The sequence below is a fragment of the Ambystoma mexicanum genome, chromosome 2p (genome assembly GCF_040938575.1).
Source record: "Ambystoma mexicanum isolate Mex_15411 chromosome 2p, UKY_AmexF1_1, whole genome shotgun sequence".
NCBI lineage: Eukaryota > Metazoa > Chordata > Amphibia > Caudata > Ambystomatidae > Ambystoma > Ambystoma mexicanum.
This window is the reverse complement of record NC_090923.1, coordinates 871,583,696-871,598,199: the sequence shown is the minus strand read 5'-3', so window position 1 is coordinate 871,598,199 and position 14,504 is coordinate 871,583,696. Positions and strand designations below refer to the sequence as shown.

At 42.0% G+C, this 14,504-nt stretch overlaps 1 protein-coding gene across 1 annotated transcript in view; it reads left to right on the top strand.

The window, feature by feature from the left end:
* LOC138566854 (THAP domain-containing protein 5-like) overlaps nucleotides 1–14,504 on the top strand; it is a 213,415-nt gene that overhangs the window by 184,405 nt on the left and 14,506 nt on the right. Inside the window, exon 3 of the mRNA XM_069644561.1 lies at nucleotides 684–1,769. Coding sequence (XP_069500662.1) covers nucleotides 684–1,769 — 1,086 coding nt within the window. The remainder of the gene's footprint in view (nucleotides 1–683; nucleotides 1,770–14,504) is intronic.

The window sequence follows — 14,504 nt, the reverse complement described above, 5'->3', positions numbered from 1 at the left end:
TTTGTGTACTCTCAAGACACCAAGTTCTGCTTTGGTCCCAAATAGTCGGATATGTTGTAGAGTCCTCACCTTTCAGATTCTTCAGAAGGCCATCTGCTCTTTCAGTGTGTCTGCATATTTGATGTTCAATATCTTCTTTGTTGTTTTTTAAAACCATTTTTTAAAGTAGGCGGGTCCTTTTCTGTTTTTATCTTTTATGGATTTCTGTTTCATTTGCATCTTGTTTTCTGAATTACTATCGACCATAAAATTCTATGTGCCCATCTTTCTTTTAAGATTGTGTCTAGCACACTACCTAGTAGTGTTTGGGTCTGCAATGCTGTGAAAGCTTTAGGCCGGTTTATTCTATTGTTTTGTGTACATACATCCTTGCAGTCTATCTGATTGTTGCATCCCCACATCTATTTCTGTCTGGGGTGGAAACACTTGCAAAATGGATGCAGCATAAAAGAGGACAATGAACCCAACAGGCTTGCTCAAAACAAAGGTAGGCGTTGGAGTTTAAGGTTATGCATGGACATTGCTTGCGTACATGATTTCTTGCTTGCGTTCAACACTAAATGTCAATTTTCGTATTCCCAGACATTAGGGCACAATATTGGACAGCTAGTTTAAAACAGAAAAGCTCTTGCACAGACTATTTCTCAGTTTAGTAACTTTAATTGTTTCTTGTTTGTTTGCAGAAGAAAAAGGAAATTTCCAGATCAGGTGTTAGAAAAAAGTTTGTGTTTGAGAGCAGCATTGCTTGCACTTCCCCAGAACAAACTATACTGGTTCCATCTTTGTCCGAGAAAAACCTGGAAGCATTTACATTTGCCATTGATCCATGTCACACTTCTCTGCCATTTTACATTGGAACGACGACGCAGACCTCATCCAAAGATTATGATGTGGATAAAGTCTCCACTCCAGTAGTTGGAACTGTGAATTTAATACCAGTGGTACAAATTGTCGAACCTCTTAAAGACTCTGCTGCTACCTTGTCTTCCACAGCTGAAACTGTAAATTCACCTTTGCAAATTTCAAATTCAGTTGCTAAGAATCCGCTAGACTTTCCTGCAGCATTGCCCCTCGAGTCAGGAGAGTCTTATTTAGCAGTGGAATCTGAGGAATTTACTGAAAGTGCCTCCATGTCCTATGAATGCACAGCTCCAGCACAAAACAGTGAATGCTCTACATCATTTATACTCAAAGAAGCATCTGCAGCATATGATACAAATGAGATAAACTGGCCTGGGGCACTAATAATTGAAAATGTGTCCATAGATCCGGTATCAGAAGTGGATCCATCTACCTCAAATTTCACAACTGTGCAGATGTTAACACAGATGGACGCAGTGAGCACAGTGGCATCTCCTGGCAAAACTGGTTCTCTTACTCTTGTCACAGTGCTTCCAGAAACTGTATTATCTTCTGCTATTACTGCACCAATTGTCTCAACTGTGCCAATTGTCTCCAACCATGCAAACCTATCACCTGGGCAATGTGCCAGGCAGAAGGCTATTGCCCGTTTGGAAGAAAGCCAACTGAACATATTGAAGGAACAGCATCTGGAGGAGCCTATGCATCTGGAGGAGCCTATGCATCTGGAAAACAGTGTCACAAATGAACAGCTTGTTGCCATAGCTATGAGCCTCCAGAAGAAGGTGAAACTGCTCCAGCAAAGACACAGACGGCACAGATCCAAGATAAAGTCCATGGAACGCATTGTGGAGGGTCTGCGGAAAGAGAACTTGATTTCGGAGGAGAAATTGAAGATTTTGGAGACGGTAAAGTATATAAAACTATAACCTGTAATTGTAATGTATCATACAGTCTTGAACACGTTATAACATGATTATACGTTTGTCACATATGCAAGTCTTTTCTTTAGATTGCCATCAGCAATTCTTTTTTAGGTAACTGGTCTCTAGAACTACAAACACGCACAACTCGTATCCATTCCTTGTCTATGAATACAAAATAAATGTTCTGCCTGCTTTTCCAGGCTTTTTCACTTCCTTATTCTAGAAGAGTGATCTGTAAGAAAAACGGTTTATATTCATTTAACCTTTTGACTGCCGTTGGAATTTCTCAATCGTACATATAATTCTCCAAGACCCACCCCTTCCTATGGTAAAAATCTGCGTGAGGCTTTCCTCGTACAGGAAAGAAAACATCTCTGGAAATGAGAAGTGGACCCCAGTGGAGTGACAAATATTGCAGCCATTAACTCCCCCATCCACATTTTGAGGCTGTCCGAATGAGTATAGTTCCTGGATTCTAAATCTTTAATGTTAGGGTGAGGGTTCAAAGAAATGAAATGAGCATCAAACCCATGGTGCTTTATGTACGTAGGGTTCCATGTGATATTGTCACCTGGAAGAAGTCACCAGGTAAGCAGCAACTTTTTTCCCGACCCCCTAAAATACTTTCCCCAAATATTCTAGGAGTGGTATCGTTTTATATTATAAGCTCCCATTGTTGAATTTTTGGGGAAAGTGTTAGATTTTAATGAGGGTGAATTCTTTGGGCAATGTTGCCGCCTGGCGGACGTTTCCCAAGTGACTTTATCACTGGACACTGGACTTGGCTATTAAAGCATGTAATTCTTTTGTCACAAACTTGTTTCATATGTAAAGATCTGTGGTTCTTCTTATGCTCCAAAAATGATCTTTGATTTTTAAACAAAGCAGGCAGGATCGCTCATTAGTTCTGTTGTCACCTGTGAGGAGTTAGAAAGGTGAGGTAAACGCAATAATTTTGGTTTCTGAACTTGCGTCATTTTACTAACCAAAATTAAAACCGAAAAGCACCTCACTACCTTAATCAACAGAGAATGTCCCTGCCCACCACAAACAAAATGAACAAAGGGAAAGTTCTAACCCGCCACTAAAACAGAAAATAATATCAATCATCACATGATATCCTTGACAATAACATTCAGATTTATAACCATATAATTCCTCTTGAGTAACCTGGGTTGAATTCCACTTGCCTACGTTTTCAATCTTCCTTTTCAACAAAGAAAATAGCCCAAGAGGTTCATTACAACATAAAGGTGCAATAACAGTTCTTGCCCTTTGCCATAGGTCACAGTATGATATGATATGGCATTTATAACGCGAATATATACAAGTGTTTCAAAGCACCAAAATGATGTTCCTTTTTAAATGACCACACAAAGAAAATAGGTTTTGTCCTTAATTTATATTTCACAACATTCTGTAGACAAAAATTCAATTTGTCAGAATGGCTTTCCCCAACACCTGACCTACTAGAGTTACTTTTCTTAGAGATTGCTTTTCCCCACTTGCCACTACCTGTGTATCTTCACCTGCCCAGCAGTGCCATACGGTAATCCAGCATACTTTTTAGAGTTTTCTTCTTTAGCAACCAAAGACGGTTAGTTATGTTTCAAGTATTTCATAATCCTTGTGATTCTTAATTTTCTCTTGATTTCCTTTCCAAATTGGGTTGTTCGGTCTAGGCCCAGTTGTCGGACCCCCACAGTCCACCCATCACAGGTCACGCAACTGATAACCCTTGAAATGTGATGATATTTTAAGTTGTTCAACACAGATTTTCAACGCTGCAGCAGTGTCGGTATCACTTTATTTTTATCCATTGAAGTTCCAACGGTTTTGTTTTTCACGCATGCGATTAACATACAAATTTGATTCTACAACTTTTCCCAGTTTACGCCTTTACAGGCAGGCTAGGCCTCTTCCTTCCACCCACATTTCATGGCAGGCCACCCTCAGCCCCTCTAATTTCCACTGTGTACTTCAATTTTATAAGGTTGCTTCACCTTCTTTTCTGTAGACTTTAACAAGATTTCATTTTCATACCATCTTCATACATTAGGGAACAGTCCCAACTACTCAGCATTCCTTCAAGGTGAATAGCAATCACCCTCTTCCGAATATGCATAGTACAAATGCTGAGACTTTATACTATGAGTTTGTGCTGTTCCCCAAATATTTACTGAACCACAAACGCCATTCTTCAAGTCCGTGTCACCAGGGAATCACTTTTACCCATGCGTGATAGACTAGTTTTAAAATAGAAGGCAGGAGAATGTTACTTATCCCTTTTTAAACTTCTTCTTTGCTTGCAAGAGTTACAAATGTAACTAGCCTTTGTCTATAGCATTCACTGCGATTTACCTTCCATAAAGCCAGTTGAATGGTTTAACAATCTCTTGTTACTTTGTCTTAACTCACATGTCGAATATTCAAAAAGGAATTAATTCAGCAATAAATCTTGGAAGTTTCTCTGCTTCCTAGAATTCGCGTACAGAGCGATCCAATGTCTCTTGTCTCTGAGTAACTTGATGGTAATATACACTTGCCTCTGCAAATCCCACAAACCTTCATATAACCTGTCGGTTCCTGGGGTCCTCATCCCACCCTTTTTACCCTCCGGTGCTTCGCTAATGCTCGGAGGCACCGAAGGAACTTTCTGGGAGCTTTGGGAAGGTATTAAAACAACCCCACCTTCTGCTGCATAACTCTGTGCACCGGAACTCCTGCTCCGGCACCTCTCACGAGAGGATCCTCCCAAACCCTTAAAGTTGAGCATATCAGCCTGCCTTACATACAGCAACGCTACTCGGCACTCCCCACAAGCCCTGTGTCTCACCTTCCAGTCAACCTTCACTGCTGTTTCACTTTTCTCGACTTTCTCTTGCCTCTGCTCATGCATTCTCCTTCACCGACCTGCACATGGGAGGTTCTTTTTTTTTTTTGTTTACCGGTCTCCCGGCCTAGGGGTGAGCTATTAGGCATAATTGTCCGACATCTACATTGTTCCTCCTCCCTGATCCCCTGGCGCAGGACTAGAAGGATTATGGGACCGGTAATCCAACATTTCTAAATTTGTTTTTTTACCAATTTATTGATTTTAACTTTAGATTCCCTTTTCACCATTTGACAGCTAGTATTACCAGGATGTTTACACCTTTGAGGATAAAGATGTCCTTTGATGTTGCCAACTTCAGAGGGAATCTCTTTACCTCCGCCAGATATTTAATCCTGTAAATCGGCCCCATTTTCCTGTGTTTTGTCTCCCACCCGGAAACCCTCTTGCAAAAGCCTACACTCGCGGTCAGAACCCGAAAGCAATCGCCTTTCCCCGGAATCAATGGAAGAGGAAAAAGTGAGGATGCCCGCAGGATCCGCACACACCTTCCCCCTTTTCATAGGGGTATTTATTTCAAAAGAGTACAATAGGAGTGTGCCAGACTGTCCATCTTGGAATGATAATCTTCTATCGGTATATGTGAGAGTGTAGTTTTTGATAACGTTTTTTTCTTTGTATGGCATGTAACATTTTTATTAGGACTATAATACATACTGGAAGTGATCATTAGAAATAAACATAGTAAACTGGATCTTTTTACAGTATTAGTACAGTTAAATAATGTAACATTTTTGTATTCACTACTTCTGCTGAGAATGCACGCCATTTTGTCTTTCAATGCCCTTCCTTCCTGTGAAAGTTATATTTTGATTAAAACCAATTATCTTTTTTTATTGTGATCTGCAGTGCTCCAAAGCTATCCCATGGCATGTGTTTGTAGCTTATCCAGTTCTGTGTTTGCTTTCCATTCTGTCCATTGTAGGTTTGTTCATCCCACTATTAATGCAATACTATAAGTGCCGGAATGCAAAGAAAGAGGCAGGTCTCGACAGGTGGTTCATGTGCAATGGTGAACACCTATGAGTTATGAACCTGGGACACATGTGTTATGATGTTCAGGGGCATTCCGGTAAATATAGAGCTCTAATAAATAACACGCTATTTCTGGTCAGTTTTAGCATCTGCTCATAAATAGCAAGGCTTTGTTGACTGGTAACTGAAGCATGTGTCCCAGATACATAGTACTTCTACTTATTACATAATACTATTTCTCACATTTCATTCAGAATAATTCCCTATCCGTAAGGCATTGGGGCCTGTAGTGCGTTGGTCAGCACGGTTCCCCATTGCTGTTCCCCATTGGGAAGCTATATTTTAATTTTTTTATTTAATTAATTTACTGTTTTTTTTTATTTTTATTTATTTTTTTTACACCGTATGGAAAATGTTATATTGGATCAGCCGCTAGCGAGATGACACATTTATTTCCCTCGCCGCCACCATGGCCTCCACCCATTCTTCACTCAAGGGTGCATAGGCCCCCTTCCCACTTTTTCTTTCAGCTGTGTTATAGGGAAGTGCTGAAAAGTTGTTGGTGGCCTGATATAATACAGCTATCCCCTTTTTTATATCACCTCTGTAAGCAGGCTCACCTCTAAGGGCTATGGTCCGGGAAGTGAAGTTTCCTCCCGAACTGGGCCACTACTGCATGTGTTAGGCCTGCATATGTCTCTGCCTGCTTCTGACCAAGGCCATATTTGTCCCTCAGACTCAGGATAGGGGCGCATGGCGTTTTGTTCAATCACATCCCCTACTCTTACTATCCCCATCCTGACCCACTGTGGTTGGCCTCCCAATTTCTTGATCTCCCCCAGTGCTGGGTTATCCCATGCAGGCAGAAATCTTTCCATCCCATCGCTTTTGTGACCTCCTCCCTAATGTGTATTACCCTTAGACCTGCCTGGGTTAATGGCCTCCAACCCGTGCTCCCATACAGCACTTGCTGTGGGTCTGCCCCCTTCATTGCGTCCAGTTCCAGCCTTGTGTGCCGGAGTTGCCTACCCCTGAACAACCATTAATTTGCAACGATCAGCAGGGCTGCCCAATAGTATTCTGACAGGCAGCCCCACCTCTCCCTCCCATACCGACCAGGTCAGTGTGCTCAACGCTATGCGGGTAGTCTTATTCCGCCATATCACCACTCTAATCAATGTGTTAAGGATGTCAAATTGTTTGTTTGGAAGCCGCACCGGGGTGTTCTGCAACATGTATGTTAATTGGGGAAGTGCTGACATCTTCCCAAAGTTTATTTTTCCTAATGGGGTCACTGGTAGGGTGGCCCAGTGGCTGGCGTCCACCCCACCCGTAGTCTTAACTATTGGGTCAAGATTGTGTTCTAGGAAAGTCCCCAAGTCCTTTTCTATCTGTATTCCTAGATATTGGCCCCCAAACTCCCCTTGAACTGCATAGTGACTGACTTCTCCCAGTTAATCTTCAGCCCACAGTACGGTTGAAATGCTTCCAGTCTTTCAATACTTCTCTGCCACGAATGTGCCGGGTCCCCCAGGTACACCAGGAGATCGTGCCCAAATTGCATTATGTGATCCCAAAACTGCATTGATAGCTGGTCATCTGTGCCCAAATAGCATTGTGTGACCTCCAGACTGCATTGATGGGCCTCTCTCCCACTATACAGGTGTCTCAAACTTGATTAGCCTCTCTCCCACTTCACAGTTATCTCAAATATAGCTCACTCGCACATTTAGCAAACTCCCGTATCTCAAATATAGCTCACTCGCACATTTAGCAAACTCCCAGCTGAGACAGAAACCACCAGCGAACTACGGTGGTGGGTCACCCTGACTAGGGCCTCTCGCATCGCAAGGCGAAAGTCCAATCTACGCCCGTCCAAGCCACCCTCCAACCAGCTGATACACCACCCAATCCATACAGCCTGCTCACCACTATGAACCGCGCTTAGGGAGAAGGACAGTAAAAGAGAGCCACCAATAACACCCAACTTAATAACCCTTACCACCCACTTCCTCTCATAGGACAGCGACTGAACGAGTCGTCAACTCCAGCCGAAATACCACCCATAGACGGAGCCAAACTAGTAGCGGACACCCCCTCACCAGCCACTACACCACAAGACAGCTGGTCCAAAGCAGGATCAACTAGACGTAACCAAACAAAGACTAAACAACTCTCAATCCTACAATGCCACGCCAAGGACCAATTCCGAGAAAAAGACGGAAGAGACGAAAGAACAAACACACCAGAACAGCAACCTAGAACAACCATAGACTGGACCCCCACAGGCAGGAACACAAACCGAAGAAACGCTGAGAAGAGAAAAATCCCTCTACCTAACTCCATACCTAGCAGACAACTGGCCACCACGGCAATCCAACCCAACATCAGAAGCAGCAACATCAATCAACCTAATAACAAGCAAGTAGAAGAAGGATGCCGAAAACAAACAACATACAGACGACCGACTCAACAACCCCCTACATCACCAAAGCAAGAGGAACTTCCAATCAACAACCACAACCCCCGGAAGACGAACCCGATGAACACAAAAAACCCAAGACAAAACCTAGAAGAACTCTTTGAAGTCGCTGACGCCCCAAACCTTGCAGCCCAACAAGTTACCGACCAAGAAGGAAACCTCAGCACCGAGCGGAAGACGACCACGACAAAACCCAAACCAAACAACACCTCCAAACTTCACTGCAATCTAATAAACATAAGATCCATGTCAAAACACTCAACAGAGATCTTCGACCTACTCGACGACGACGGCATTGACATCCTGTTCATCACAGAAACATGGCTAGACGACAACTACAAAATCACACTCCAAAGCTGCCTTCCGACAGACTTCAAATGCCTACAATTAAACAGAAAAAACAAAAAAGGAGGAGGCATCGCTATAGCATTCAAAGAACACCGGAACATAAAAACTGACGAACGACTCAACAACCTCAGCTGCGAAACCATGGTAATACACCTAACAGCGAGCCCAAAAACCAACATCATTCATCCTGGTACACAGACCACCAACATATGATGCAACATTCGTCGATAACTTCATAGAAGCCATCACCAACTTAGCCATCACCACGAACACTCCGTTAACAGTATCTTTATTGCCATTGCTTCAGTTTATGTGCCCATCTTGAAATACAGTTCCAACGCAGCAAAGCTCTGAATGCGTCTCAGCATCTTAGAATATTAAACCCATCTGCCAGATTCAGACCCCAAAAGGACACTGTCCACGCGATTATATCTTCCCAAAAATCTGCACAGTTAAGTGAGGCTAAGTTAAGTCTCCACAGGGGTGCGTATATGTATACGTTTAGTAGGGCAGGTGCATGGTCCTAGAGAGTTATCTGCAGAATTATTGCAGCTCGCTAACCTATGCACTATGTTTGAGTGCATCAGCCAGTAAGCCAGCTGCGCACGGCTCTGGTGTCTTTGTGAATAAAAAGTGAAGTCTTTTTTTGTGGAGTTTGCAGTACGCCACACATCTTAGCCCACACTCCGGCATCAAGTTAGTACAGGCTTTCTTAGGTGTGTGTGTGTGAAGGGGCATGCCGGGCTGCCTGTCTAGAGTGCCTATAAGGGCAGTGTTAAAGTTTCCCCCAGCCCAGTTTCCCCCGCAAAGGTGCTGAACACATGTACAAAATATCACAGGTTATCCCCAACTGGGCAGCATTGGTCTAATAGGGTTCTTGATTGGTGAAATAGAGAACCATTGGATAACGACCCTCCCCATCTGATTTTGTCAGTAAATACAGAAACAGGATGTTTTTATTGATCCGTATGGAAACTGCCCTTTTCCCGCAGTATCTCACCTAATGGGCTTGGCCCACCCAGCCCCTACACAACGTTTCAGATTCTATGAGATTGAGATAAGTTTCCTGGAGAAATTATACATCCATTTGATTGTTGTGTCAAATTCATCGATTTGCATCTCTTCATTGGGTTATTCAAACCTTGAACATTTAGCGTTATCAGGTTAAGTTTGATGTGTACCATAATTGGGGAAACCGATGCGCCACCAGCTGACCACCCGCGACAGGTTTGTGTTTACCTATGCTTGAGCCCCTTTGGTAATTACTGTTACTCTATGTATATAGAGAGTCATCTAATTCTGATGAGGGGTGCACTGTTTCAAGTATGCTCACAACCTTGTATGTGTATAGGTCAAGAGGTGTCAAAGGAGTCGCACCCTGGGTGCGTTGACTGTGTTGGGTACCATGCATGTAACAAAAAAGAAAATAAGAATCATAGCGAAGGACAACATCCAAGAAGTAAAATTGTCCCTTTAAAGAGACATACTAATGATGAAACTCAAATCTCAGAAAAAGATCTAGCTGGAGCAACGACTGAGCACATGTACACCAAAATGAAGAAAATCATCAATCCACAAATGGAAGACATGGATTGGTCATGGGTTGCCAAAACTATCAATATCACGAAACACAGCTAATGCTCAAAGATCCAGGAGACTGGCAATATATGTATTGCCTCATGGAACACACGTGGGCATTCACATCTCTTTGAAAATACATCCAATGAATTGAAGGACATATATTTGCTCTGTTTGCAAGAGACTTGGTTACTGCAACCACCAGTAGCAGACGGTTTTGAGATAGCCTTTAACAGAGCAATTAAAAGGGAAAAAGGCCGACCAATATCAGGAATGGTAACTCTTGCAAAAATATAAAGTGGAATACGTATTCTATCTCATACTAATGTGTCACCATATATACAAGTGTGCAAAGTGAAACTTCCAGAGAGATACGTGAACAAAAATAATTTACTAATACTGATCAATATATATTGGCAACATGCAGCAATATTACTAGATAACTTTATTGAAATCATTTCCGAATTAATCTGTAATATCACAAGGAATGAAAAGGATACAAACATCTTAATATGTGGAGACTAAACATAAATTGCCTGTCTAACACAAATGACTCCTTTGAAGATAAGATAACCAATGGTGAACAGGCAGCCAGGCGCTGGATGTTAGAAATGAAAGTTTTGAACCTACAGATGTTGAATGGTAACACGCCAGGGGACATTCCCGCCCAAGCAACCTGGCGAAGAAATAGGCAAAGATCGACAATTGACTATATGTTCGTAGATGGAATCCTAAGAAGCAATGTTATGTGTCTGAAAATCATTGAAATGAAGGTCAGCGATCACTGCCTAGTAAAACTGTATTTGAAATTAAACAAACCTAGAAGACCAGCTGTCAATGAAGCACCGACGCTTGAAGTAGGCCCTGGTCGTAACAGACTAAGACTGAATGAGAATAATATCATCTCACTAAGGAAATCATTGGAAAAAAAACCAGAAATGGAGCAAATCGAGTATACCACTTTATTAGAGATATACCGGGAGATAAAATGTACCAAGGCAAGACCGGACTTTAAACAGCTCCATGCATGGGATGCAGAGGTTAATGAAAATAAAAAAAACCTGAAAAAAGCATTGAGAATGCTCAAAAAGAAGGCGAATATAAATAATCAAAGCATGATAAGATATTTGAAACAATCTTATAAGAACTGGCTAATTAGCCATAAACACATCATGTTACAAAGAGATGCTGAAATTATGATCGAAGTACTCGCTAACAGAAAGAACAGGGATGTTTGGACCTTGTTGAATAACACCTCAACACCCCAAGGAGCCATTATAAAATCTATGATTCCGGAAGATCAATGGGTAAGGCACTACGCAGGAACATTTAACAACAATCGACCCAAGATAAGAACTCCACCATCCTCAGAGCATGAGTGGTCAATTGAAATAAAGAAAGGGGACATCTACAGAAACATACTAAAATTAAGGACATCAAGAGCACCGGGACCAGGCGGTCTAACAAATCAACAGCTAAAACAACATCCAGAATTATGGGCAGAATTCTGCTACTCATTATTTCGGACCATTCTTCAGATGAAACAGATACCCACATTCTGGCGGTGTGCCATTGTAGTACCAATTTTTAAAAAGGGTACTCAAACAGACCCCAAGAACTACCGGCCGATAGCTTTGCTCGATGTGGTCGGCAAAATCTTTGCCACCCAGCTCCAAATCCAACTATTAAAATGGATCCAAGATTCTAAAAGATACGATCCTCGACAAACAAGATTTGTGAAAGGGGTGGGTTGCGGGCTGAACTTGACAATTTTTAACTTTCTGAAGATGGAAGCTATCCGCCAAAACAGAAAGATCTATGTAGCGTTTGTTGATCTGTCTAGTGCTTTTGGTACCATCGACCGAGAGATGCTCTGGGAAAAGATGAAGAAATGGAATTGCCCAGAAAATCTACTTCAACCTATAAAGGAACTCCATACGGACACAGTCATTAAAATCAGACTAGATTCAAGTGGAACGTTGAGCAAGTCAATTGAAATGAATCAAGGTGTGAAACAGGGCTGCCCGCTTGCAGCCACGTTGTTTGGCCTATTTATGTCTGACATTGGCGATAGTTTGCAGATGTAAACTCCTTTCCACCGAAAATAAATGGGCAGGCAATAAGTTGGATGCTATATGCAGATGACATTGCATTACTGGACCTTACACCGATTGGACTAACTCGAAAACTAGCAGCTCTGGAGAGATACGTAGAAAAGAACAAACTAAAAATCAATCCTGTAAAATCTGAAATAATAATCCTGCAAGATCTAACACGAAACAACAAACGGAATACAAAAAGCATTCCGAAGTGGAGATTGAGAAATGACATCTTGAGATGCGTGAAAAAGACAAAGTACCTAGGCGTCTGGATCAACAGTAACATAAATGATGCACCCTGGGCAGAGAATGCTAAACAAAAATGTAGATAACTAACATGTCAAGGAGTAGTAATAAACAAAAAGTTTGGGAAATTCTCGTTGCAACCAGTAATAGCCGATTACAATCAAAACGTCATACCAACACTGATCTATGGAGCAGAAAGCGCCTTAGGAGTGTCTGCCACTCTATGGCCAGAACTAGAAAATCAATATTGGAGGAGAGTTTTGCAATTACAGAAAGGAATCTCGAGTGCATGTGTGAGATACGAACTCAATCTAATATCCATGCATGCCCGAGTGTTATGGAACATGCTATCCATATATCGGAAAATCATTATAGTTGAGTGTGCTCCCCAGTTTAAGATCTTACAAGATGCTATGAAGGGCAACCGAGAAACCCTATTATGCAAATGGACTGACGGTTGTAGAAATCAGTTAGAGCTACTGGGAACTGATCTAGACACACTGAGAAACAACCCGAATTATGTGAAGAAAAAGCTATGGGAACAGGATTGGTGTTCGACAGTTGACGATCGTAATCGTCACAAGCTTATGGAAGATGCAGCAGTTGAGGCAAAAGATCGAAAGAAATTGCCACAATACCTGATGAAAACTGCTGATGCAAGACATCGAGCAATCTATATGAAATTTCGGCTGAATTTAATTAACACCAGAGTAAGCCAAGCCATAAGAACGCGGAAACCGATAGCGTTACTCGGGTGTCGTCTCTGCAATAAACAGCAAGAGACCCTTAAACATCTCACACTGTATTGTGAAGCCCTGAAAGACCAGAGATCTGTGCATTTAGGACATTTAGTTCGGAAATACGCCACTCTATGCGGAGAGGAACTATGGCAAAAATTTCATAACCCTTGTGAAAAAGACATTTTCGGGTTGGCATATTTTTTGCAAATACTCGAAAGCTTGCTAAAAGACAGCTAAATGGGAGGGAGAATCTGTAAACTAAGCCACGGGTGCTTCAAAAATGTTGAGATGTGGTGATGAGGTGAAGTAAAGTCAGATAAAAGAATGGTAAAGGAGTAATGAATCGCCTGAAGCGAATAGAGTTAATGAAAGGTGGGACTATCCGAAGATGGGTGGTAGCAGTAAGGCATGGAATGTAACACTCTGGTATGAAATAATGTACTGATATGACTCATTTTCTGAAGCACCCTTTAGAGAGGGGAGGAATTGTTTATAATTTCTTTTTTCAAAAAGTTTGTATAAACTAAATGAAAAAAAATAAATAAATATGAAGCATAGCAATTAGAAAATGTAACCTTGTGTGCCATAGAACATAACACAATAAGAACAGTAGGAAACCAGTGTGGAGGTAAAGACTGGTCAGCATTGTGCTGCACAGGCCGTATCGCCCATCCGGCTACAACCATAAAATGAAATATAGCGAGATAAAAAGTTGGGAGGTAAAAGGTAGGCCTGTGTCCCTTTTTATAGATTTAGGAACAACTCTATCGCCCTCTGTGACTGCTTCATTTCCCCTTTGTGTGCTAGAGTACTTTGTGTGAGCCCAACTGATCACAAGAGCATTTTTCCCTCTTTCTTTCTTCTGCGCCATTTCGTCTTTCTAAGTTGAAATCTTCGCTCCCCAGAACAAGTGCAACAGCGATCTTTATCAGGGTACCCGCTACCCTTACCAAGGGTAATAGCGGAATTTGGCACCTTACCATTGTCACTGTCCATCAGTGGCATGTGTTACTGCCTTTGAACTGTACATGCCTACTTTTTAGACCTCTTTCCCGCTGTCAAGGGTTGATTTCATCTCTTAGTTATATCTTTCCATTCCTGGCGAGGGCCCTTTTGGTTTCCTTCTCGGCAAACAAGTTTCCTCTGGGGCTGAGTCCTCTAAGCTCGCCTGAGCCAGTGTTTTCTGCTGAATATTTTGCTGTTGCAGGAAACTCTAATAAAATATATGCTACTGTTTCTGATGTTGGAAATGCCAAATGGCAGGAAACTGGAAACTGGAGATAGTATCAATGAGCAGAGTTTTTCAATGCCTTGAACAGGGGTTTGAATTCTCTTCTCGAGACCTCTGCGGAAAAG